We start from the raw sequence: 24,165 nt of genomic DNA, 5'->3' as shown, positions 1-24,165 counted from the left end.
ACATTTGGGGCAGGGCTGTGGCACACTGCCAGCTGCCCACCGGCCAGGCAGCACCAGTGCAGGCCCAGCTCTGCTCACCAGGGCTGGGCCTGCTGCAACGGCAGCCCTATGCACCAGGCTCTGCTGGCCCCTTTCCCGCCCACCCTTACTCCCCAGCTTTGTGTTTTCTGACTCGTGGGCAGGCTGGGACCATCTCTGGGCTGCCTGTGTCTGCCTGTGCCTGGCATAATGGGGCCCAAGGCCCTTCAATGTTATCCCAACAGATGCAATCAATTACACCCAGCCTGTCTCTAGCAGGAGCCTTCCAGCTGCCTCAGTGGGAGGTAAAATCCCAGTCACACGCTGGGTGCCAAGCCTTTCCTGGGAGCTGAGCTATTCCTGCCTGCCCGCCAGCGGCTGCCTCTGCCCCATGCTCATGGTGACACTGCAACGCCCCTACCCCGTCTAACCCCAGGCCAGGGTCGCTCTCCATAGGCAACAGCTAATGATGTCAATACAAACACTGGGAAAGCGACAGACTCTTTGAAGCCTCCTCAGCCTCCCTGAACCAGCTGATCAGCAGCTCTTGTTACACAGGTGTACAGAGGCTGCGCTCTCCCTACCACGCTGGTGCCAGCTTTTATGGGTGGCGGAAGGGAGAGAGACGCCTTGTTACTGGAGACTAACTAAAGGAAATCAAGGCCATCTGCGAGGGGCCTTGCCACTAGCTGTGCAGTGCTCCAGATGTGAAGGAAGAGGAGCACCAGCAAACAAGGCCAGTCATCCCGCAGTGCAGCTGCTGAGCGTGGGGGTGAGTACACAGCTCCTTTTCCAGAGAGAGCCCAGGCAGGCAGCCTGCCAGCACCAGGCTAGCCTCATGCTGAGACCAGCAGGGGCAGCTTCAGCTCTGATCTGGAAGGAGGGAAGTGCAATTTCCAGCCCCACTGGGTCCCTGGCTTCCTGCTGAGACTGCCAAAGGCAAGTCCTCATTTGGGGCTGGTGGGACAGGCCACAGGTCCTGTTAGGAGTCACATGCCAGGGACAGCCCCAAGCTCTGAGCTAGGTACCAGGTCCCTGTTCTGTGGTCACTGCCCAGAGGCATTCAGGCCCCCCCAGCCATACACTCAGCACACCCCGTGTGTGTTCTTCCCCCGAGCCCCTTCGCACCTGTATGGAGGCTGAAGCCACCTGGCCAGCCTGATCGAAGTCCAGCGAGATGATCTGGGAGAAACGAGTGGCATTGCCATTCATACTGGTGCTGCTGTTGCCAAAAGCCTCCAGGATGGTGTAGAGCGCCTGCCACTTCTCCACTGTGGGGACACAAGCAAGAGGGCGTGTGCACGGCCAGCCCCATGGCCCAGAGGGCTGTGTGAGTTACAGAGCAAGTGCCTCTGTGCCCACGGTGCACAGACAGAATGGGCAGTAGCAGGGCAACCTCGCCACCCAGGGACCCCAGCGCCACACTAGAGGGAGCAGGTGCCCTTGGCCCGAGCTGTGTTCCCCAGCTCACGCCCGTGGCCAGGGACCCAGAAAGCAACCCCCCAAGTAATGGGGGGCTGGCAGGAGTCAGCAGTACTGCAAAGGAGCCTTCTAGCTGCCCCAGGAGCAGTGCAGACGGGTTCCAGAGAGCTGCTAATAACCCGCCTGGGCCAGTCCTTGGCGAAAGCAGTGAAGGGCCCATCCAGACTGCAGATCTTGGCAGGTCAGCACGCTCTTATCGCCACGGCCCGGCCAGCACTGCTGGGCACTCACCGGAGAAGACCTTCCCTGTGCTGCCAGCTATGGTGGCCAGGTACTGGATCAGGTGCTGGCAGCAGGTGGTCTTGCCACTGCCGCTGCTCCCCAGCAGGACGATTGACTGATCCTGGCGGCTCATCAGCATGTCGCGGTAGGCAGCTTGGGCCACGGCGTAGATGTGTGGAGACGTGTCTTCCCGGCGGCACCCTTTGAACATGTGCATCACCTAGGGAGAGTGCAGGAGGCTGGGGGACCTAGCGCAGCACTGGGCGGCCAGGCCACTCCCCCCCAGCCATCCTTGGCAGGGCCCTCAGCCCACGTGCCAGCGTGATGCATGCAAATCACTCCTTCCCCCGCTCCAAGGCTCCCGCAGGCAGGAGCAGCAGGCGGAAGACGGATGGGACAGCGTGCCCACCTGCTGGCACTGTCCAGCCACAAGTCCAGCAGGACCTCTCCTCAACACAGGCAATGCAGCCAGGAGAGACCACAGCTAATAACTGCACCTGGGGCTGAACCTGCCCCCACACCCGCAGGAGAGTCTGCCCTCGCCCCTGGACCGGGAGCACAGACCTCCCCTGTGAGAGCCAGGAGCTGTCTGCTGTGCCTGAGAGGCAGGGCAGCACTACCATCGCTGTTACAGACTGGCAAGCGGGAGAGCCTGGCGTTGCCCAAGGCACTGTCGCAGAGCTGGGAACACAGCGCATACTGGCTCCCAGCCCTGGGCTCTGTGCCCCGGCCACTCTTCTAGCCTGCTGCCGGTGGAGTGGGACCCCCGTGGATGGAGTGCAGAAGCTGCGACAAGGGTTCATGCAGCCAGGCCCTGAGCTGCAGCATTACCTTCTCAGAGTACATGGAGGGGGAGCTGAGCGGGTTGACGACTAGCATGGTGGGCCCTGCGTAGGTGTGGATCAGGTTACCGCCATAGCGCTGGCGCACCGTGTGCAGCACGCTGGATTCATTGAGATAGACAAGGTTGGCCAGGTCCTCCACCCGGTCACAGGACGGCGGGTTTGCCTGGGGACACAGAGGAGACAGGCAGCATCAGGCAGGGAATCCCAGCCCCCACCCCACACAGCCCCTGCCACCGCAGGCCCAGATCCACTTCTCATCCACCCCACTGCCCTGCTCCTGCCCTGCCCCCCCAGCCAGAGTCAGGGCCCAGGACTCCCACCTTCTCCACGTCATCCTCGTCCACTTCCAGCACGGCCCCATCGTGGTCCAGTTTCACCTTCACCTTCCCTTCAGGCAGGAGGCTCGTTTCATCTGCTCGCAGCTGGCTCGCTGTGAAGGGAACACGCCATGCATGGGCAGGCTCTCCCGGCACCATAGCCCCTCGTGTCCCCCCCTCCATCTCTTCCCGTGCCCAGGGACACACTGACACCTAGTGGTGGAGCTCTGGCACTGAGGCTAGACTGCTCCTGCACACCAGGCTCCACTTCTTCCAGACAGCAGGACCGGGCACTCCCCTGGCCGCGTCTCCCCACGCCGGCTGGAACCCAGCTGGGCAGCACATGACAGGTAGGTGCCAGGGACCTGGCTGGTTACCACTTGCCTCCCTGAGCCGTGGCACGGGCATAGAGGCTCAGGAGAAGGCACCCTGCTCTCACGCTGCAAGGGCGCACTAGTGATACCTTCTGGAGTCTCTGCTCTTCTGCCTGTCACCTGGCAGGTCAGAGCCAGGCTATAGCTCTGCCTCGCGCCGTTAGCGGGCGAGCAATGCTCTGGAGAGCAGCAAGGGGGGCTGTGGTCTAGCCCCACTGCATGGCACTGCCCCAAGGACGCCAGGGCTCCCCATGGAAGGTGAAGGACAACACTCACCCAAGGAGAAGCCATCCTTGTGGACCAGCCACACCTTGTCCGTCTCATACCAGGCCTCCTCAGCAGTGATCTGCTCCTCCGTCTTCGCCTGCCAGAGTGAGAAGAAAGGGGAAGAGGTCACGGCTTAGGCTGGGGGGACTGGACCAGCGTAGGCCATCAGAGACTCCAGCACCACCTCTCATCCTGCTGCCCTCCCCTCTCCCCACCCAGGCGCCCCGATCACCAGGACAGCGAGCCCAGCCCTGTGCTAGGGCTCCCCCCAGGGAAGAGCTCAGACCCCAGGGAGCTCGGCGGTGACCCAGAGGTGGGAAAGCTGGTCCCTGCTGTTCCACATGACAGATCCTGGCTCTGGCCATCAAAGGGAGCATGGCAGCACCCCTGTGCCGCTAACAGCCAGAGTGGTCTGCGCGACACTAGCTCTCAGAGCAGCCATCCTGCTCAAGCCAGCCTCACATCGGGTCCTGGACCAACACAACCAAGTCACTCGCCCAGGTGCAGCTGGACAAGCTGAGTGTGCGACCCCCTCGCAGCAGAATCCACACCCCAGAAAGGAAGAGCAGAGCAGGGCAGTGAGGAACACGGTGCATCCTGCAGAGCAGAATTAACACAGGCCATGTGGACATAGGGAGAGTGCAGAGAAGGGACAGCCCTAAACCTCCAAGCCAAGTGAACAATGTATGCAGCCTCTGCCCCCCTGCACAGGGCATGGAGAGCACAACGGGCAACTCTGCAAACTGAGACCACACTAACGACACCTGGAGTCTCACAAAGCAACACCCCACAGCTGTGCAAACAGGGCCCTGCACAGACAGCTCTGCAAACCAGGCACAGCTCTCGGGGGCTCGCGGGACAGGAGAACTGCTGAGGGTGGGCCACAGGGGAGAACCAGGGTCAGGCTATTGGCAAAGCTGCCCAAGAGCAGGCTCTGCTGGGTGGAGGAGTCGTCCCGAGGGCAGGCCCTGAACCCTGGAGTCACTGAACAGGGCCATGTTCCTCCAGGGAGCAAGCCCAGGCTGGCTTGTGGAGAGTAGATTGGCTGGGCCCAGGGGCTTTTCCAGCTGTCCTGGCTAAGACCCTGCCCCACCAACGACCTCATGCAAACATGCAGGGCAAAGGCCTCGTGCAAACACAAAGAGGAGGAGCAACACACCAGCACACAAACAAGGCAGTGCCCCCACTCCCCAGCATCAAGCAAATTCACAGACACTCCCGGAAACGTTCGTGTGCTCAAGCAGCCAAACCTGAGGCAGGGATGCAGCAGAGGCTGGGCCAAACGTGGCTGCTGGGGCATCGTCCGCCTGTCCCTATTGAGGCCGATGGGGAAGCAAGGTGTAAAGGGTTAATGTCCTCTCCCCCAGAGGAAGGCGCAGAGAGCAGAGGAAGCTACTATGAGAAGCAATGGAAGTGAATGGGACAAAACCTGCTGACCATGCAACGAGGGGCCAGTGGCACAGCGTCGTTCCCGACCCTTAGGCATGCTGTCAGCATTGCCCCAAGCACCCCCTGCCACGCTGCAGAAGGGGCGGCTGCACCTGAAGGAGAGTTTCTGGTGCCCACACTGCGCTCAGGGTAGGGCTGTGGGCAGGGTGGCAGTGTCCGGCAGCCCCCATCCACAGCTCCCCTGCTCCTGGGCTGTTCTGAGGGTCACAACAGTGCCCTGCGTTTCCCAGCACGCCCCCCCAAGTGCTTTGCAGAGCGGGGCCTCTGGTGAGAGGCCACTGACCTGCCCACCGTCACCCAAGGAGTAAGTGGTAGACCTGGAGCGCGTCTCCCAGGCCTGGGCCTTGACCTCAATGCTCTGCCCCACCACACGGGAGGCTTGGGGGCAAGCCCCTCTGCCTGCCTTGCTGTGCCCCACAGATATCCAATCCACAAGCAGCTGGGAAAACCAGGAGCCAGTGGGAAGGCGGGTCCCACCTAGGCTAACAGGCAGGCAGGCGTCGGGCAGGAAGTGATAAAACCGGCATGTTCTCCAGCACGTGGAGGAACCCTCACCCCCTGCTCAGAAGGGTGAATGGGACCCCACAGCATTGCAGATTCTTGCTCCCCAAACGCAGCTGCGTGCGTGTCTGGGAGCGAGTGACACGGAGAGTCCAGCTTGGCGGCTGAAACGGGCAAGAGGACAACGCTCCAAAAGACGCCCAGCCACAGCCCAGCGCCCTGCGAAGCCCGCCTATCCACGGGTGATTGCCCAGCCAGGAACAGACCAGAGCCCACCGGGGCTGGGCGATGGATCGATCCCACCTCCCCCTAGAGCCCAGGAGGGGATGCAGCTTTCACTGCTGACCAGCAGGGGGAGACAGCGACTGCACCCGAGGCAAGAGGCTCTGGGTTACCCATTTACCTGCCTGGCTGGGTCCCTCGCCCGTCTACAGCCGCTGGGCTCGTCAGACCAGCCCTGGCTGGGTCCCTCGTCCGTCTATACCCGCCGCTGGGCTCGTCGGACCAGCCCCGGCTGGGGTCCCTCGCCCGCCTACAGCCGCCGCTGGGCTCGTCAGAACAGCCCCGGCTGGGGTCCCTCGCCCGCCTACAGCCGCCGCCGGGCTCGTCAGACCAGCCCTGGCTGGGGTCCCTCGCCCGTCTATACCCGTCGCTGGGCTCGTCAGACCAGCCCCGGCTGGGGTCCCTCACCTGCCTACAGCCGCCGCTGAGCTCGTCGGACCAGCCCCGGCTGGGGTCCCTCGCCCGCCTACAGCCGCCGCTGGGCTCATCAGACCAGCCCTGGCTGGGTCCCTCGCCCGCCTACAGCCGCCGCTGGGCTCGTCAGACCAGCCCTGGCTGGGGTCCCTCGCCCGCCTACAGCCGCCGCTGGGCTCGTCGGACCAGCCCTGGCTGGGTCCCTCGCCCGCCTACAGCCGCCGCCGGGCTCGTCAGACCAGCCCCGGCTGGGTCCCTCGCCCGTCTATACCCGCCGCTGGGCTCGTCAGACCAGCCCCGGCTGGGGTCCCTCGCCCGCCTACAGCCGCCGCTGGGCTCGTCAGACCAGCCCTGGCTGGGGTCCCTCGCCCGCCTACAGCCGCCGCTGGGCTCGTCGGACCAGCCCTGGCTGGGTCCCTCGCCCGTCTATACCCGCCGCTGGGCTCGTCAGACCAGCCCTGGCTGGGGTCCCTCGCCCGCCTACAGCTGCCGCTGGGCTCGTCAGCCCAGCCCCGGCTGGGTCCCTCGCCCGTCTATACCCGCCGCTGGGCTCGTCAGACCAGCCCTGGCTGGGGTCCCTCGCCCGCCTACAGCCGCCGCTGGGCTCGTCAGACCAGCCCTGGCTGGGGTCCCTCGCCCGCCTACAGCCGCCGCTGGGCTCGTCAGAACAGCCCCGGCTGGGGTCCCTCGCCCGCCTACAGCCGCCGCCGGGCTCGTCAGACCAGCCCTGGCTGGGGTCCCTCGCCCATCTATACCCGTCGCTGGGCTCGTCAGCCCAGCCCTGGCTGGGGTCCCTCGCCCGTCTATACCCGTCGCTGGGCTCGTCAGACCAGCCCCGGCTGGGGTCCCTCACCTGCCTACAGCCGCCGCTGGGCTCGTCGGACCAGCCCCGGCTGGGGTCCCTCGCCCGCCTACAGCCGCCGCTGGGCTCGTCAGACCAGCCCTGGCTGGGGTCCCTCGCCCGCCTACAGCCGCCGCTGGGCTCGTCGGACCAGCCCTGGCTGGGTCCCTCGCCCGCCTACAGCTGCCACTTGGCTCGTCAGCCCAGCCCCGGCTGGGTCCCTCGCCCATCTATACCTGCCGCTGGGCTCGTCAGACCAGCCCCGGCTCGGGAACCTCGCCCGCCTATACCCGCCGCCAGGCTCGTCAGACCAGCCCCGGCTGGGGTCCCTCGCCCGTCTACAGCCGCCGCTGGGCTCGTCAGACCAGCCCTGGCTGGGGTCCCTCACCCGCCTACAGCAGCCGCTGGGTTCATCAGAACAGCCCTGGCTGGGGTCCCTCGCCCGCCTACAGCCGCCGCTGGGCTCGTCGGACCAGCCCCGGCTAGGGTCCCTCGCCCGCCTACAGCCGCCGCTGGGCTCGTCGGACCAGCCCCGGCTAGGGTCCCTCGCCCGCCTACAGCCGCCGCTGGGTTCATCAGAACAGCCCTGGCTGGGGTCCCTCGCCCGCCTACAGCCGCCGCTGGGCTCGTCAGACCAGCCCTGGCTCGGGAACCTCGCCCGCCTATACCCGCCGCTGGGCTCGTCAGACCAGCCCTGGCTGGGGTCCCTCACCCGCCTACAGCCGCCGCTGGGCTCGTCAGACCAGCCCCGGCTCGGGAACCTCACCCGTCTATACCCGCCGCTGGGCTCATCAGACCAGCCCCGGCTGGGGTCCCTCGTCCGTCTACAGCCACCGCTGGGCTCGTCAGACCAGCCCTGGTTGGGGAACCTCACCCGTCTATACCCGCCGCTGGGCTCGTCAGATCAGCCCCGGCTGGGGTCCCTCGCCCGCCTACAGCCGCCGCTGGGCTCGTCAGACCAGCCCTGGCTGGGGTCCCTCGCCTGCCTACAGCCGCCACTGGGCTTGTCAGACCAGCCCTGGCTGGGGTCCCTCGCCTGCCTACAGCCGCCGCTGGGCTCGTCAGACCAGCCCCGGCTGGGGTCCCTCGCCCGTCTATACCCGCCGCTGGGCTCGTCAGACCAGCCCTGGCTGGGTCCCTCGCCCGCCTACAGCTGCCGCTGGGCTCGTCGGACCAGCCCCGGCTGGGGTCCCTCGCCCGCCTACAGCCGCCGCTGGGCTCGTCAGAACAGCCCCGGCTGGGGTCCCTCGTCCACGCTCAGGTGTTTGCAGCCTTGGGGACCCAAGAGCTGACGCAAGTCCCCACTGGGGTCTAGGGGAGTTTACTGCCTGTACCATTCTGCTGCTCAGCCTGGCCCTTCACCTTAGGGCGCTTCGTCCAAGGAGCAGGCCAAGTGGTGGTGCCCGTACAGTCGAGAGGCAGCCTACCCAGTACACAGGGCCTACAGCTGGGAGTCAGGACTCCTGGGTTCTCGTCAGGTATTTATACCTTGCCATCTAGCCACCAACACCGCCGTAGCTTCCTCCCTCTCCTCCTCTGTTGTTAGTTTTAACCCTGTCGGTTATATGATGTTACGTGATCAAGTGCTGTTTCAATCCCTTGCTATTGAAATGCTTGCTAATACTACGGCCAAAGGCCTCTCCTTAGTTAATCAGCAGTTAAATTCCCTTGTTCAGTATAGTATTCAAAATAGATTAATGATTCAATATTTCTTACAATCTCCCTCATTTTGTACTAAATTTGCTGAAGTATATCCCGAGTTTGCTGATAAATGTTGTGTTTCTTTGCCTTCTATTTCTCCTAATTTGTCCTCAATTGTTAAAGACCTGCAAACGTTGAGCTCTACTGTCAAAGAGTCACGAGAGTCCTTCCAGTTTTGGTCATGGCTTGATTGGTTTGGCCTTGCGCCCTACAAATCCTATTTCCAATCCCTGTTTGTGTCCCTTCTGGTTGGGCTCGCTCTTCTCTGTCTCGGATGTGCCTTCATTAAAGCCTGCATTCACAACTTTGTTGCCTCGGCCTAAACCGCTTCCACTCCCGAAGCGCATCCCCTCGTAGGTGGGAATGAGGAGTCAGACTCAGAAGTTTAGGTTTTCGGTCAAACTATTTCGGCCAGGGCACGGGGGCATGTTAAGATAAGTTCCTGTCTGCATCCTAAAAGACTTGCCCATACCGGTATTGCCCTGGCCTCTTCCTTTGTCAGTCAGTGCTAAAGGCATTCTGAACTATATGCATTTCCTCACCTTTTGGGGGCGAAGCCAGACTTTCAGGCACCTGCTCCCCTACTTGGTGTAAACTTTGCTTGTACCAATCAGAAACGAACACACACAGTTTTTGGGCCCCGTCCCCTATGACACTTCTATGATGTCATAGTGGGTATTTTAGGCTGGTCTGCCATGTGCAGGCAGAAGAGGAGAAAGAAAAACGAATCCTGTGTACCTTGTGCACACCCGTAACCGAGCCTGATCACCTCGAAGCCTCTCTCAGCTCACGTGTTTTAAGCAGAGTTTCAACGTTTGCCAGTCGTTATGAGTTGGTTTGTATTCGTAAGTATTGGTTATTACTAAATGCTGTATCTGTGTTTATAAATATTGTTTACTGCATCTTTGTTTATAAATATTGTTTAATAGTAAATACTTTAGCCATTGTATGTTTTAAGTTCCATTAACCCTATTAGCTAATCATATGCTGCTCCCCTACCCCTTGTAACTATCCCCAATAAAACTTTTAATCAATTAATTTTAGTTGTGTGCGTGCCTGCAGTTTGCATCGTGACCCAGACCCTCCTTGCATCCCTTACCTATACAGTCTATTGCCACGTGCAGCCTGGTAAATAACAGCTCTGCATTTTTCTTTCGCCCCTAAAGGATGTGGCAATCTACAATTAATAACGCACAAGCCCTTGCCCGCAGGTGGGGAGACTTGGGACTACTAGAGAATGGCTCCAGAGCAGGTCTAGCTAGCACGATGGCAGGAATGAGCAGGGCAGAGAACCAGACAGGTGAAGAAAGCCTTACACTCCAGCATGAGGCGCGTGCACAGACACCAGCCCAGAGGCAGACAGACGACGGTGGAAGGTCACCGGTGGAAGCAGAGAGCTTCTGTGGGCAGGGGTACAGTACCTGACTCTGTGCTGACGGGGAGGCCACAGGCTCCAGCTAATGGCAGCAAAGCAAGAAGGGGAAAAAGGAGAAGAAAGAGGGTGAGATAAGCAGAGACGTGAAGGAAACGCACTCCGGCCAGCGACCCCAAACAGAGCAGACGTGCAACTGCCCAGGCCAAAACCCCACATCCACACCCAACCACACACTGCTCAAACCAACCACTTTCCCATGGCTCAGGGGACAACCACCACCCTTGTCAGGCCAGTGGTGCCTCACTCGACCAGCAAGGCCAGGTCCCAGAGCCAGCCAGTTTCTGCCTGGCACCTCTCACAGGCTTCGGCGTAGGCAAAGGAACTGCACAGCTGTCTCTCAACAGAGCCTGGCCTCCAAATCAGAGCAGGAGTCACAGCAGCTGGCTCTGCTCCCTGCCGAGAAAACCCCTCGGTCGAATTGCTAATTGCCTGGTACAGCCATGAGTGAGCCAACAAGGATGTGACCTGGGCTGGGTCCACAGTGGATGGGTCTGATCCCAGGGACTGCAGCCTGCATCACAGAGCAACCCTGCCCAGGCCCTTTAAACCCCCCCGCCCCCTCCCCGCAGGGTACAATCCACTGCCTGACAGCTGTCTGAGCCTTCCCCTACTGCAGGCCAGATTGGATTTCCAAGAGCCAGTGTTACAGAGTGGACCCAACAAAGCGAAGCCCACCTCTGACTCCAGCCAGCTACCAGCCTCACTGCTGGGCGGCCCAAAGCTCTCTCTCCTGGAGGAGGAGGGTGGAGGAAGCAGGTCACCCCACTGGTAATCAATGGCCCTGCTACGAATGGAACCACTCCTGGTGCTGACCATGGCCAGCCCCAAGCGGAGGCCCAGGGAGCTCGCAGAAAGCTGGCAGCACTGGCCTTTCCACAGACGGCTGCTCCCCAGGGTCAGTACAAACAGGGACAAGTTTAACTCTCTACAGACCTGGCCGACTCCGGGCTGCACCCACGGGCTGCACTGCTCGCTGGCCAGCAGCCCAAATGCCCCCCTGGCATAAACCCAAGTGAGTAACTGTGGCTGCTGCTGTCCTCCTCAGCGAGTGCAGCCGGCCTCGAGGCCCCAGCGTGCCATTCGCTCACCCGCCAGGAGCGGAGAGACCAGTAGGCCATTGGTGGCAGCAGGCGTGGGCTGCCCCTTGGCACAGGAGGGGTGGCACGCTTCCTTCTCCAGGCTGCAGAGGCCAGCAGCCTCACCCCAGCGTTACTCTTCCACATGTGGAGCAAGTCCGCCTGGCCATGGCCTCTCCCTGATGCTCAGCTAACTCCCGCCCCAGGGAGTCAGAGGACAGGGTCCACACAAGGGACCCGTGTCGGGACATCCCCTGCTGTGCTCTGGGACACTTGCCCCACCCCCCACAGGTGCAGCAGTTAGTCGGTGGCAAGCAGCTGAGGCATTGGAAAGAAAGCGCAGGCCTCTCCTGCGTGGGCAGTGCCAGGATGAAAGGGAACGGCAGGCCCCCGAGCCGCACACATCCTCCTACGGGCAGTAATACTGGCAAGGGATAGAAGAGGGACACCCTCAGACAACAAAGCACAGCTCCTACCCTGCCTGCTAGCCAAGCACCCCGAACCCCTGGGCTGTGTGCCCCTGGACTTGTTAGTGTAGGAAGCTGGTGCTGACACATATTTTAAACACTGAGGAAAATGGTTTTTGTGGAAGAGAATCCTGTGACCTCTGCAGCCAGATGTGGGGGGTAAGAGGGGATTTGATCAAATCAGGGAGCTCCAGCACACGACACTCTGTGCCTCGAAATTTGAGAGCCGAGGCTTTTCACCAGACGTAGCCACACAGGTTAGAAGCTCCTGATGGCTCCCAAATGTAGAGGGGAGGTCTGAGGTGCCTCCCGGCAGCTCCCAGGCACACAGAAAAGCCAAGGGAGCAATGGGAGCACACCAGCCCAGTCCCGGAGGCACTTCGAGTCAGAGCTGCCACATGCATGGAGCACAAGCAGCGGGGAGCCATAGCACGCTGGCGGGGAGAGCTGAGCAGGTGCATGTACACAGGAATAAGTCCGTGAATTACAGCAGCCATGAAGATCCTCTCCAGCCTTCTGTGAGCTTCCTCCACTGGGGTCAGCTGGGAACCGGGGCCGGCTGCAGCCTAAAGGTCAAACCAGCATTAGCATCACCCTTCGTGCCACTCCCAGCCCTGAGCAAAGGAGGCAGCTGGAGAACTGGCTGCTGGCAAACTACTGGGGTGCTTTGCCAAAGGCAGGAGGAAGCTGGCCTCCTTGAGCCCTCAGAGCTGGTGACAAATGCAGAGGGACTGTGTGTTTGCCCCCTCAGTCGCCTGCTGCTGCACAGCATGGGAGTTCGCATGCCCTGCACACTGCAGGGAGAGGGCTGGGGCAAGGCTCCCTCAGGCAGGTCTCAGCTCCAAGCAGAAACCGCCTCCCAAAGCCCCTTCTCCAGGCCTTCTTCCTCTGGGCACAGCCTGCAGCCAGCACTCCAGAGGGGGATGAAGGCACACAGCATTCCCAGCTCCCATGGCACAGGCCTCACCGTCGGTCCGGGCATGGCACACTGGCCCAGCTGCCCACACAGGGCACCGAGGGGTCAGCACTTGTAACGCACTCCACCTACACTCCGAACTAGCTGGGGGTTAGCCCTGCTGAGCTCACACGCTCACCATGCGGCCTGGGGGTCAGCGGGGAAGGGCTCCATGGTCCTGAGTCACTGCGCGGGGATCCAAGCTGCTGGCTGCGCAGAGGGGATGCTGGACGGCCCCTCACTAGAAGAGGCGGGAGCTTGCTGCAGTGCTTGGCAGCCACTAAGGGCAAGGAGGAAAGGAGGGGGCCGATCCAGTGCTCCCAAGCTAGAGCGTTGAGGTGTGCGCCCAGCACGAGGGGCCCGTGGGGGAAGGGTACGGCCAGCCACACTGGAGAACCAGTGAGCAGCATCCAGAAGAGGAGGGGGCTTGGGGAGGGGGTTCTTTAATGCCACCAGCTCCACTGGTTGCTGTACCAAGACAGACCTGAACCGGGTTAGCGGCTCCCAGGCCAACGCACAGGGCGGCTCAGGGCTACATTTAATGAAGCATAGCAAAGGCTTCCTCATCTGCCCACAAAGTCCGCGTGCGCTCGAGGGCAGCGATACGAGAGCCAAAGGACTGCGCTCGCAAGCAGCGACCCTTCCGCACAGCCTGACCAGGCAGGCCGGGGCCGGCAAACTTCCCTCTGGGGGAGAGGCTGGAGCCAGGCACAAGAGCTGCCGTGCAGGCAGAGCTGCCAGCCAAAGACCTTGGCTCTCTGGCCACATTTCTGGAACACACGACACCAAAGCAACTGTCCCAGGAACACCCTAGTTACCGGGGGTAGCTCGGATCCTACGGTGCAAAGGATGGCATGCCCCACACTTGAGTGCGCCCTGGGAAAACCAGCAGCACCCACCTGCTAGCAGAGCACTCACAGGAGCAGGCCGCTTCTCAGCCATTCACAAGGAGTGTTTGATTCCCCACTGACGCCAGCCCCTTGCCCCCTCCACCCCCAGCTGCCCCTGAAGTCAGAGAAGTGCCCTTTTACACACACGGCCAGGCACGGCCACCTCCAGGTGTGTTCTACCAGCCAGGCTGGCACGCTCTGCACAACTGGGGCACAGTTCTGTACTCCTGAACTAAGAGCTTCGCCAGCTACCGTCTCAGTGACAATGCCCAATGGGATCACAGGCCTTTCACAACCACCAACAGCACTGGCCTCCCCTGTCCCCAGCTCCCCCACTCAGCAGCTCACCATGCACGCCTGCTGGGGGGATCCCTCTGCAGCTCCTGGGGGAGGCAGCTGCTTCTCTGCTGGCTGGGGTTCCTCCATGGAGCAAGCCAGGTCAGAGAGAGACAGGGACGCTGAGTGACTGGGATTTGTCCTTAGGAATCCCGATAAGGAGACCAGGCGAGGTTCCACCTCACATGCTGGGCCAGGCCAACGCTCAACCTCACATACGCTGCACAGCACACGTCAGGCCTGCAGACTAACGAACATTTCACACAGCACCGGGCTAGCACCACAGGGGCCGGGAAGGAGCATGTGGTTAGGATGCTGTGCTGGCATGCAGGAGACACAGGTCAGGCTCCGGGGGCAGAGGGCTCATGGTGGCACGAACACCAGGGCCAAGCACTCAATGCCTTGGCCAGGAAGGAACACCTGGCTCTGCAGTGTCCCCTCCTGTCACTCCAGGAGTGGCAACGATGGCTCAGAGAGGGACCTGCGGAACCGATCCCCAGACCTTGAGAAATGAACAGCATCAGCAAGAGGTTCCCAGGAAGCCCTGGGGGTGGCAGGGGTGTGCTTTTCCGTCCCTGGTTTGGAGCAGCCAGGGCAGGGCACCAGCGTCTGGCACAAGGACCTGGCTCCCCCAGGCAGATCCCAGAGGCTCTGCCCATTGGAGGAAGGGGGCAAAGCCTGCACCCAGCGTGGAAGCCTGCTCTGCGAGCCCCCACTAATGCAGTGCTCTGAGCAGGCTGCTTGGCCATGGTGGAATGAGCTCTGTCCCTAAAACACAATCCCAAAAAAAGTTCTTTGGAGACTCGCTACCTGTGATGCAGTAGGGACTGTCTGTGTGGGGAGTGGGAGAGCAGGGGAGGACTTTAGGAGATGGACGATGCCAGAGCCTGTAACCTGAGCTAGGTAAGGGAGGGGAAAGGTCAACACCTTTGCCCGGGAAGGGGACAAAGGAAGGGAGTGGCAGGAGGGAAGCAGTTTGAGTTTGGGCTTGGGGCTGTGTGGGCGGAATTCAGGGTATCCTAGCTAGGATCCAAGCACCCTGAAAGCCCAGAAGGACTCGGTGGAGGGGTCCTGACTGTGCCTGCAAGCTCTGCTGTAACCTGTGTTCCTGTTGTCCAATAAACCTTCTGTTTTACTGGCTGGCCGAGAGTCACTGTGGGTCCCAGGAAGAGGGGTGCAGGGCCGGACTCCCCCACACTCCGTGACACTACCAAACAGAACTGGGAGGGGAAAGGTCACAGCTGACCGCTGCTGGACCCACCCCTCTCCTTATGACATCTCCGGAGCTCTACAAGGGGAACCAACAGCCAAAGGGGCTCCCGTTGCTGAGCAGCTGCAGGGCTCCTCCTCCAGCCCTGGCTCGCAGGGTAACAGTAGCAAGCACACACATTGGGATAGGTCCGATAACAGGCCCCGTGCACTGACCTGGGAGGAGCAGCACCAGCACGGGGCTAGGAACACGCAGTAAGTTACAGTGAGCAGCTCACACCACGCACCTGTCACCAAACGGATTGAACGGCATGTCCTAGCACTCCTGTGAGGAAAAGCCATGCACTCCTTCAGCCAGGCACCGCACGTGTGCACAGACACACACCCAGACCCTGGATGTGTGCTGGCAGTGATCACCACATCAGCCCCACGGCACTCACAAGCAGTGCCCAGACCACACACCGGTGCCATGCATCACCAGTCTAGACTGCACACACTTGTGCATACCTTGGCTTGCCCCAGGGCAGCTGCATTCAGAGGTGCAACTTGTACTGGCTCCACTTTGGCTCCTGAGGGTTGCACAGTCTGCTCTTGCTTTGCTCTGGGGCCTGGGGTGGCTACTGGCCCTTCCTCCTGTGCAGGAGACGGGGAGCCAGGCTTCTCGGGTTCCTTCCCCACTGGGGGTGTTTTCAGCTCGGGAGGTTTCTCCTCCTCCTGCTTCTCCGCCAGCCTAAGGCGAGGCCTGTGCTGTTTGGTTTTGCCTCGGGACATCAGGCTTCTCAGACCCACCGAGATCTCATCCTTGGGGCCAGTCTCCTTGGGCTCTGGCTTCAGGGAGGACGCAGGCAATGGAGGTGAAGACATCATCCTGGGTGGCGCCTTCTCTTCCTTCTTGGCTGGGGAAGCTGGCTCAGGAGACTTCCCATCCCTCCCCAGCTCCTTGGTGCTGCCAGAGTCCTCGCCAGGCAGGACTTTGCGCACCACCTTCCGCACCACCCTCACCACTCTCTTCCTGGACAGGCCCTGGCTCTCCTCTCCCAGGGGCTCGGGCTGGGCCAGCGAGCCAGCCCTGGATCCTTGCAGGCCATTCATGCTCCGGGCAGGTGCCTGGGAGGGCGGCTGGTTCTCGCCGTTGAGCAGAGGCTCTGGGCTCTTCACTCTCTCTGGACACTCTGGAGGCTCTGGGCTTCGAGAAGCGGGTGGATCGTCTTTCCCTGCATTTGGATTTTCTGACTACAGTTACAAATACATGAGCACATTACAGGAGGGCATCCCCTTACCACAACACACACACACGCACACAGAGACCTCGCTTCAGTAGATAACCCAGCCTCAGCCTCCCCTGCCAACCCTCCAGTGCATCCACATGGCAGTTGACACAGAGAGAGGAGAAGAGTGTTCTGGTCTCCATCCTGTGCCCACTGCCAGCAGCAGCAGTTCTGCCATCGGCTGCAATGGGCACAGGACTGGGCCTTGGAGCTACAGACACTTTGTTTAGTGTTCACGATTTTCCCAGGCCAGGACAAGCTTGTTCTGAGACCTCGCCATGTGACACAGCTTACGAAGAGCACCAGTAACAAAGCTGCACCCCTCACAGAGTCCAGACCAGCCACTGCTCTGCAGGATGCTCCCCAAGGGTTTGGAAAAGGAGCCGCGGTGGATGGCTCTTTCTGGAGAGGGCCTTCTCCATGCCGCTGCTGCTTTGAGCTCTAGTGCCAGGGCTAACAGAAACACTCCCAGAAAGTTTCACTACATCTCCAGGTGCAGGCAGGAGAAGATGATGTCAATGTGCGACCCTACCTGCTGGAGCGTCTACCACCACAATGTTGGGGGACACCTAAACTTGCAGATGCAGGCTCCACCTCCCTCCAACGGGGGAGAGGGGCACCTGCAGCACAAGGGATGGAGGACAGTTGGTCCCCACCTCCTGCAAGGGCCAGTCTGGTGGGTGATGGGGGAGAAACCTCTCTCTGCACTTTAACTGGACGAGACAACCTGCAGACGCCTAGACCAGCAGAGCTCCCCCCACTCTGGGCTCAGCTGCTCAAAGCACGTACAGATGGCTGGGGCTCCTGCCTCCGCCATGACAATACCAGGACGCACACAAGAGTCCTGCACGGGTTGGGGGACTCCTCTCACAGGTTTATGTTGCTGCCAGACTCCAGTGGGACCAGCCCAAGACGTGGGCATTTGAGCCGAACATAATTAATTCAAGGCCTCCGCTGAGACTTTCCATGGTGAAGGGGGCAGCAGGGGTGGGTTCCACCCTGCCCTCACTGTCTGCAGAGAGGCAGGTGGATAAGGAACCTAGGAACTGCCAATTCCTTGGCAAGAAGGATAAACAAAGGGTTTTGAACTAACGCCTGGAGCCAAGCCCCGTGGTGTCTGCTCTGCATCATGTCGCTAGCGGTGGCTGCAGCAGGAAAACCAAATTACTGAGAAATACCCCTAGGCCCAGATGTCTGCTCTTCCCACCCTGCCAGGAACGAGTGGCTCCCACCCACCCTCCCATGATCCAGGCAGGGAGAGACGCAAGAGCCTGGGCCAGCACAGATCCCGCTGGGTGTCTCAGGCTGCTGCCCCTAGTCCCTCTCTGTATGTGGCTCATTTGGTGACCCAGCTTGTCCTGACCATGCCCCTCACCTGTCCCTCATATGCACCTGCCAAGACCTTTGTCACTCAGCTCTGGGCTTCTCTCCCTGTGAATTATTTACTGCCCTGGTGATAGCGAAACGGATCCCACTAGCATGGCACTGCCGGTGCTGCCTTCACCAGGCAGTCCCTGTTTGATCTCCAGGTCTCCAGGCAGAGGTAGGAACGAAGCCAGCTAGACTCTGCATTCGGGCTGGTTCCATGCAGGCAGCATCTCCCAATCCCACTGCAATTTTCTGTTCCCTAAATGCTGCCAATAATGCCCCACCATTCAAAGCTGAGCGCTCAGAACAGCCTCCCCAGCCTCGTGCAGGAAGCTGCACGCTCCATTTAGCTTTCTGTTTCAGAAGAGGAGGCTGGGGGAAATCAACCTGGGCGGCAGGTTTGGAACAGCAGCAGGGGTTCTGCAAACAGGGCACGCCTTGGAATTTCCTTCCCAGCTCTTTTACCATCGCGTATGACGTTATTCCTGATGCAAACCACACAAAAACCTTTTATCGCCCCCCAGACAACCCCACCCCCCAATGCTCCAATTAAAGCCAACACAGGAAAGAAGAGATGTGCTGAAGGTGGAGAGAGACCAGCAAGCAGCAGAGTGCCCATCTGAGTGAGCAGCCAAGCCACCAACGGGTTAACCTTGCACAGCAGGTGGTGACAAAAATCCAGGTTAAAGAGACCCTGTTTGTGTCACTGCTCCTAGCCAGAGCGGGTCGCATGCCGGTGAGATCTGAGGCAGGGACAATACCTTAGACTTGAATCCAGCCTCCTAACAGACTGCACTGCAGCACAGCCTGGCTTGGGAAGTACGCTGCAGCAAGTAGACTGGGAAGGCAAAGCATTCACAAAAACAGCCTCTCCGGGGTGCCCACCCTGCACTTCACTCCCCACCGCTAGGGCACTGCCCCAGGCCCCTGCAGACAGGACAGGGTCCCACAGCAGAAGGCATTCAGAGGGAACGGGGCTTGTGACTGGCAGGTGAAGGACCCTTGCTCTCTTGTGCACCATGCAGCTCTGGGGAGCAGCTCCCAAGAAAGCCAGCTCAGCTCTGTGCCTATGGGAAATGCTGTGGCAGTCGCTTCAGGCTGGGCAAATACCTTATGGGCAAAGTCCTCTCTGGCGAGGGACAGGGATCCCCTGGAAAGGCGAGCCACGTCCCACAGCCCCTGGACCCGGTGGCGAGCGGGTGGCCGGTCTGTGTCGAGTGGCTGCCAGCCAGCCCTCTTGTCAGCTGGGGAGGAGCTCTCAAAGGGTCAGCCGGCAGCAACCCACATGGGATCAACGTTCCCAGCGCCAGGGACCTGCCTGCTGATACCGCATCAATCGAGATGTGGCTGATTAATGCCACTGAAGTGAGAAGTGACACTGCTGGGTGTCAGAGGGGCAGCATCTCCACAGCTCCGCTATCGCACCCTGCGCTCTGTCTGAGCAGCAGGATAGCTCTCTGGACACGGGACTGGAGGAGAGGAGGCTGCACCCAGCCCAATCTGCCAGTCATGCAGATTAGTGCTGATGCTGTATGTATCTTTCTGTAAGGTCACTTCCATAGCGATACAGTCCCAGCAAGATGAGCTGGGACTTTGGTAAGATTACCACTTTACCAGCACCGTTTGTCATTTCTTTCCTCCAGAGGGGTCCCACACAGCTTTGCTAATCACCAATATCCAGGAATCACTTGATCCACCTCTAGAATTCAGCCACCTTTGGGGAGGAGCCAAGCAGCTCATGCCCACAACAAAGGAAAGAAAGGAAAGTTTGGTGTGGGGACAGGAGACACAGGGACACTGATAGAACATGTCCCAGGACCTTTACTAGCCCTGCATAGCAGAGTAAGCTTGGGCTCCTAAGGGTGCATGTGAAAGACCATCCCAATAACCTGCCACCACTCCATGGATCGGCCTGGTGAGGAGCACAGAGCAACCCTGCTGGGACATGAACCACCTCTTCCAGCGGCTCTGCATCTGAGCCTTAGCACAACAACCAGCCATCCCCTCTCAGATCAGCTGATGCCCTCTCCTTCGGCTCCACCCTCATTAGCACAGAGGGATCTGCCCCCAGTCTCTGGGCTACAGGCACTATGTGAATGCAGAATGACACGCCAACCTGCTCGGCGACCACTTCTACCTGCAGCTCATGCTCAGCCAATCAAATCCCCATTCGACTTCCATCCCGTCTCCAAGGTAACAACCCTGCAGCCACAGAATCACACTCCCTGACCCCCAATAAGCGAGGCACTAGGCAAGGGATGCAGGCTGGCCTGATGGCTCAAAGCAGCACATGGCAGAGGCAGCCTGGGCACTGCCACATGGGATTCACCCCGGAACCTCTACAGGCCTCTGTGACCTACCGAGGGGTGTGACCAGCTGCCTCCAGAGAGAGCCGCACCCAGCCCACTGCGCCTGGGGAGAGCAGCTTCTCCTCACTGGATAAATCCCACCCTCAGAAAGGAAAAGCAGCAGCAGCTTTGCTGAACCAGTTGCTCACCACCTTGGACGGGTAACGTTACAGACCCCAGAGCCAGAAGCAGCACACCACCCTGGGTCCAACTCTTTGTCACCAGCAGTGCTAGTACCAGCCCAAAGACTGGGCTGCCCGTCAAGCAGAGTCGGTCTGGTACCTGCCGTTAATGGCCTTTGGGTCTCAAAGGAGGTTGTCTGGGCCTGTGAGTTAGCACGAGCTGGATGCAGCACTCAAAGCTAGCCCCCTTGATCCCACAGACACTTACTGCCCCATCCTCTTTCCCAGTTTTTTTCACAGATAAAACTTTGTCCTCGTCCTTAACCTGGGGGATAAACAGAGAAGAGGGGCACATTTCAGTCAGAGCTCTCCAAGGGACTTCCAGAGTTTCTCTTGCACACACTTTGCACTAGCACGTTCTGAGCACACAAGCGTGGCCAAGATCAGAGCTGTGGGGGTGAAGCTGCTTCCAGAGACTTTGGCTCTTGTGCAATTCACTGCTGCGACCACAAGAGTCAAAGCAGAAGCAGGACCTCTGCAACTCACCGCTGCAGGACGCTGGGGCAAACAGCTTAGTAAGGTTCAAGGATGACAACAGTTATGAGAGCAAGAGTAGCATTTGCAGCTATATTAGCATGGAGAAAGTTACAAGGCCTGCTGATACTCATGCTTCAGAGCAAAGAGCGGCTGCTTGTGGGGCTCAGGAGGCAACAGCCGCCCAAGAGATGCCACTACACAATAGAGTGTGTTGGGGGGGGGTTGTGCCTTCCTCTGAAGCATAGGCTGTGGCAAAGCCAGGGACCTTGACAGTGCATTCAGTACACAGTAAAGCTTATGGCTTCCCTGACATTCACGAGCATTGGAGATGAGTGCAAAAATGTTTCCCAATTATTTCAAAATCAAAAACCACACCGGGCCTGCTGCGGGGGAGAAAGCAGAGATGACACTGAAACACTCCTGCTGTGTGGCTTTGTAACACCACTCGGCTGCCCTTGGTCAGTGACGTGCCGACATGCTCCATAGTTCACAGCAGCTAAGCTCCGTCGAAAGGGACGGACTGTATTTGCAGTTGGTGACGTGGCTGGCACATAAAGCCCCATTTCCCCTCCCCAGGAGGGTTTCTGGCTTTCTGCTTGTTACTCAGTTTAGCTGTGACAAGGGAGCTAAACTGAGTAACAAGTGAAAAGCCAAGTGCTCAGATAAGGAAGGTGAGCTGGCTTGGGGCAAGCTGCCCCTGCTCTTACCACATCAGATGCCGTATTGCAAGTTAAACGTCATCAGCTAATCTCTCCAGCAGCCATCCCTTTGGAAGCACCGGCGAACACAAGCATACGCCTCTGCCTGCCCTGGAAAACTCCAGGGAAGGCACACAGTGACCAGGGCTGCTTTAAACCCAGCAGTGCTCTGAAAAGGCCTCTCTACAGTAGAGGATAGACAATACGGAGGAAACTTTCCTTGGCCTGTGTGACTGTGCCCCGCGCTGTTTTAGCAACAAGGGGTCGCTGGCAGCAGGAAGGACAGCAACTCCCCCAATCAACAGCTGATCTCTAGTCAGGGTAAGCCACCGCCCAAGGTGTGCCATCTTAACGGGGACAGCCCAATTACGGGCCTGAGCCAAAGCTCACTGAAAACCGTGGAACACTTCCATGGACTTCACTGGTTCTAGGATCAGACCCTAAGAGAGGCCATTAAAACAGAAAGCAGCGTGAAAAGCCTTACCATGAAACACATTACTGGAGTTACAGAGGCTGTTTCTCCTTGAAGCCTACCGAACCCCTGTGCCCCAGCTGAACGCACCCCCAGGAAGTGGGATTTCAGCTATTCCCATCCCTGTGGAGCAGCATTCACGGCTGACTGCTCTCCCCCAGCTTCAGCTGAGGAAAATACAGTGTCCACCCCCGCACAAGGCAAGTGGCAAAGGTTGCAATTAAACGTGGTGAGGAACATCTTCCATGAAAGGTCAGTGACGAGCGGGCCACTGGCGGCATTAGTAAGTCACCCACTCAGGCCATGCATTAGTAACCCCTCCTTGGGGTAATCCCCCTGATACCGTGGTACAAGGGGGAACTCCGCTCCCACCCCACATGCACAGCTACTGTAAAACTTGGGTTCCAGGATGTAACAGGCTTCAGTGTCTCACCATTTCACTGCTTCCCGTGCACCCAGCCTCTCAGCCAGCGAAGCCACGGCTCCCGCACGGCACTTGGCCCCCAGAGCCCGGTGCTCTCCGGATCAGGAGCTAGCAGAACACCTTGGGAAGCTTCTCCGGAGCATTTAAACACCCCCCAAGGACATCCCCCCCCCAGAGCTTAGTGACTGCGTTCAGAGTCAGCCTGACTCATGGTACCGAAGAAGTCTCACAAGGTGAGGTCAGTGCACAGAAGGGAACCCTTCCTCACCAGCTTGGGTTACTGCTGGCACCGGCGAGCACAGCTCAGCCCCGCTACCCCAAGAATGGCTCCTATGGCTTGGGCATTGCTCCTGCACATTCCACTCCAGAGCGGCCAAGTCCCTTCATTTGCAAGAGTGACTGACCGCACAGCAGCTGTGGGCTCTCCGCTTTCCTCCCTGCACAGACCCCAAAGCCAAGGTTACAGTCATGTTCTTACAGCACAGCTGGACTAGGAGGCCAGATGTTAGTGCTGCTTAACATGGGTTTAGAAGACACAGAGTATTTACCAGGCACAGGTTAGTGATGGGGGGAGCAGCTCCCAGTTTGCTCAGTTCACGGGGAGGAATTTTGTCCTGGTGCAGAGGACATCACTGAAATCCCACGTCAGGCCTTGTGCTGGCCTGCTGCACTGGGGGGACTGCACTCAAGGTGAGCGGCACATCGCACCAGGCGGAAGCTCACAGCAGCTGTTTAAAACGAAGTGCCTGAAGGACATGCTGCGTTGCTGTGCCCGCCCTCCCAGGCCCCACCACGACTCCTCTCCTGGCAAGCTCCCCGAACTGGGCAAACTAGGGGCAGCTTCCTGGTAACATGCTGTCTGCTGGGCACACAAACTGCACAAAGGCCGAGCACGGCAGGGACGGCAAACACAAAAGAGACTTCCCTTTTGTTCCCAGAATGCAAAGCGTGAAGAAAAGGCCATGGCGATGTCACGTGGAGCTGGAACCGGGACAGCTACCCTGACTGGGAGGAAGAAAGGGGAAGGTGAAACTTACGTTAAAGCGATGACCTTGCTTCTTCCATTCAGCAAACGTGCTGGGCCATGCCTGGGATGCACACGGGGGCAAGGCAGGGAATGGGGGAAGCCCTCCAAGGACATTTACAATAATCAGTTCTGTAAAACGAGAGGTATTACACTAGGAAGGCATGAGAGCAGAGTTGGACTGAACACTCTGCACACGGGGAGAACAGCCAGGCAGAGAACCAAACTCCAGCCATGTCTCCAGACAGCAGCTTGGGCACAGAGTACTGGGAGATACATTTTCTTCTGTTTTCCTGTTAATTAGCTAAAAGCTCTCCTGCCCTTGCTGTTCTCAGCACCACCGTTACAGGAGAACAGCAGCACAAGACAAGCAGCCAGCTAGTAAAACAGACAGACACAGCCCCAGTCAGGGCTCAGCTGCTGGTATGTCCCCAGCAGGAACCCCAGCACTCACAGGCATATCTACCATGAGGAGTTACTGGAATTTAAGCAGCAGCTATAAGTAAAACGCAAACACAATACAGATCTATACTAAGTGCCCCAATTACGCCCTCTAGGACTAGGGCAGGGTCACTCCCCTCCTGACCTGTCCTGTACTGAGGGGAGAGGCACACACCCTGCCAGCTCTGACATACAGCTCTGGCCTTTGGCTAAGAGGAGAAATTGTGCAGTGTAAAATAGAGATCTCAGCATTTCCACTGGCTACACAGCGGTAAGGCAAATTACCGAAGAGACAACTCAGCCCAAAGTCCAGCAGCTCAAGGAAGTCTGGCTGCTCCAGTGCCTGGAGAAGAAACGAGCTTCCTAGCTAAACGCGCCCCTT

General features: G+C 59.4%; 1 protein-coding gene across 16 annotated transcripts in view; it reads right to left on the bottom strand.

Moving 5' to 3' along the window:
- MYO18A (myosin XVIIIA) overlaps positions 1-24,165 on the bottom strand; it is a 135,481-nt gene that overhangs the window by 54,552 nt on the left and 56,764 nt on the right. For 5 of the 16 annotated variants that reach the window (XM_050929252.1, XM_050929254.1, XM_050929245.1 and 2 more), the window contains 5 exons: positions 3,535-3,622; positions 2,888-2,997; positions 2,554-2,730; positions 1,732-1,942; positions 1,147-1,289 (listed from right to left, as the gene is read on the bottom strand). In XM_050929252.1, coding sequence (XP_050785209.1) covers positions 1,147-1,289; positions 1,732-1,942; positions 2,554-2,730; positions 2,888-2,997; positions 3,535-3,622 — 729 coding nt within the window. Of the gene's footprint in view, positions 1-1,146; positions 1,290-1,731; positions 1,943-2,553; positions 2,731-2,887; positions 2,998-3,534; positions 3,623-4,775; positions 4,839-10,134; positions 10,171-12,179; positions 12,258-15,588; positions 16,315-20,455; positions 20,515-23,245; positions 23,324-23,355; positions 23,441-24,165 lie in introns of those variants that run through there. The other 11 variants (XM_050929239.1, XM_050929238.1, XM_050929253.1 and 8 more) reach the window with 9 other exon arrangements.

The sequence above is a fragment of the Gopherus flavomarginatus genome, chromosome 19 (genome assembly GCF_025201925.1).
Source record: "Gopherus flavomarginatus isolate rGopFla2 chromosome 19, rGopFla2.mat.asm, whole genome shotgun sequence".
Classification (NCBI taxonomy): Eukaryota; Metazoa; Chordata; order Testudines; family Testudinidae; genus Gopherus; species Gopherus flavomarginatus.
This window is presented reverse-complemented; position numbering and strand designations above follow the sequence as displayed.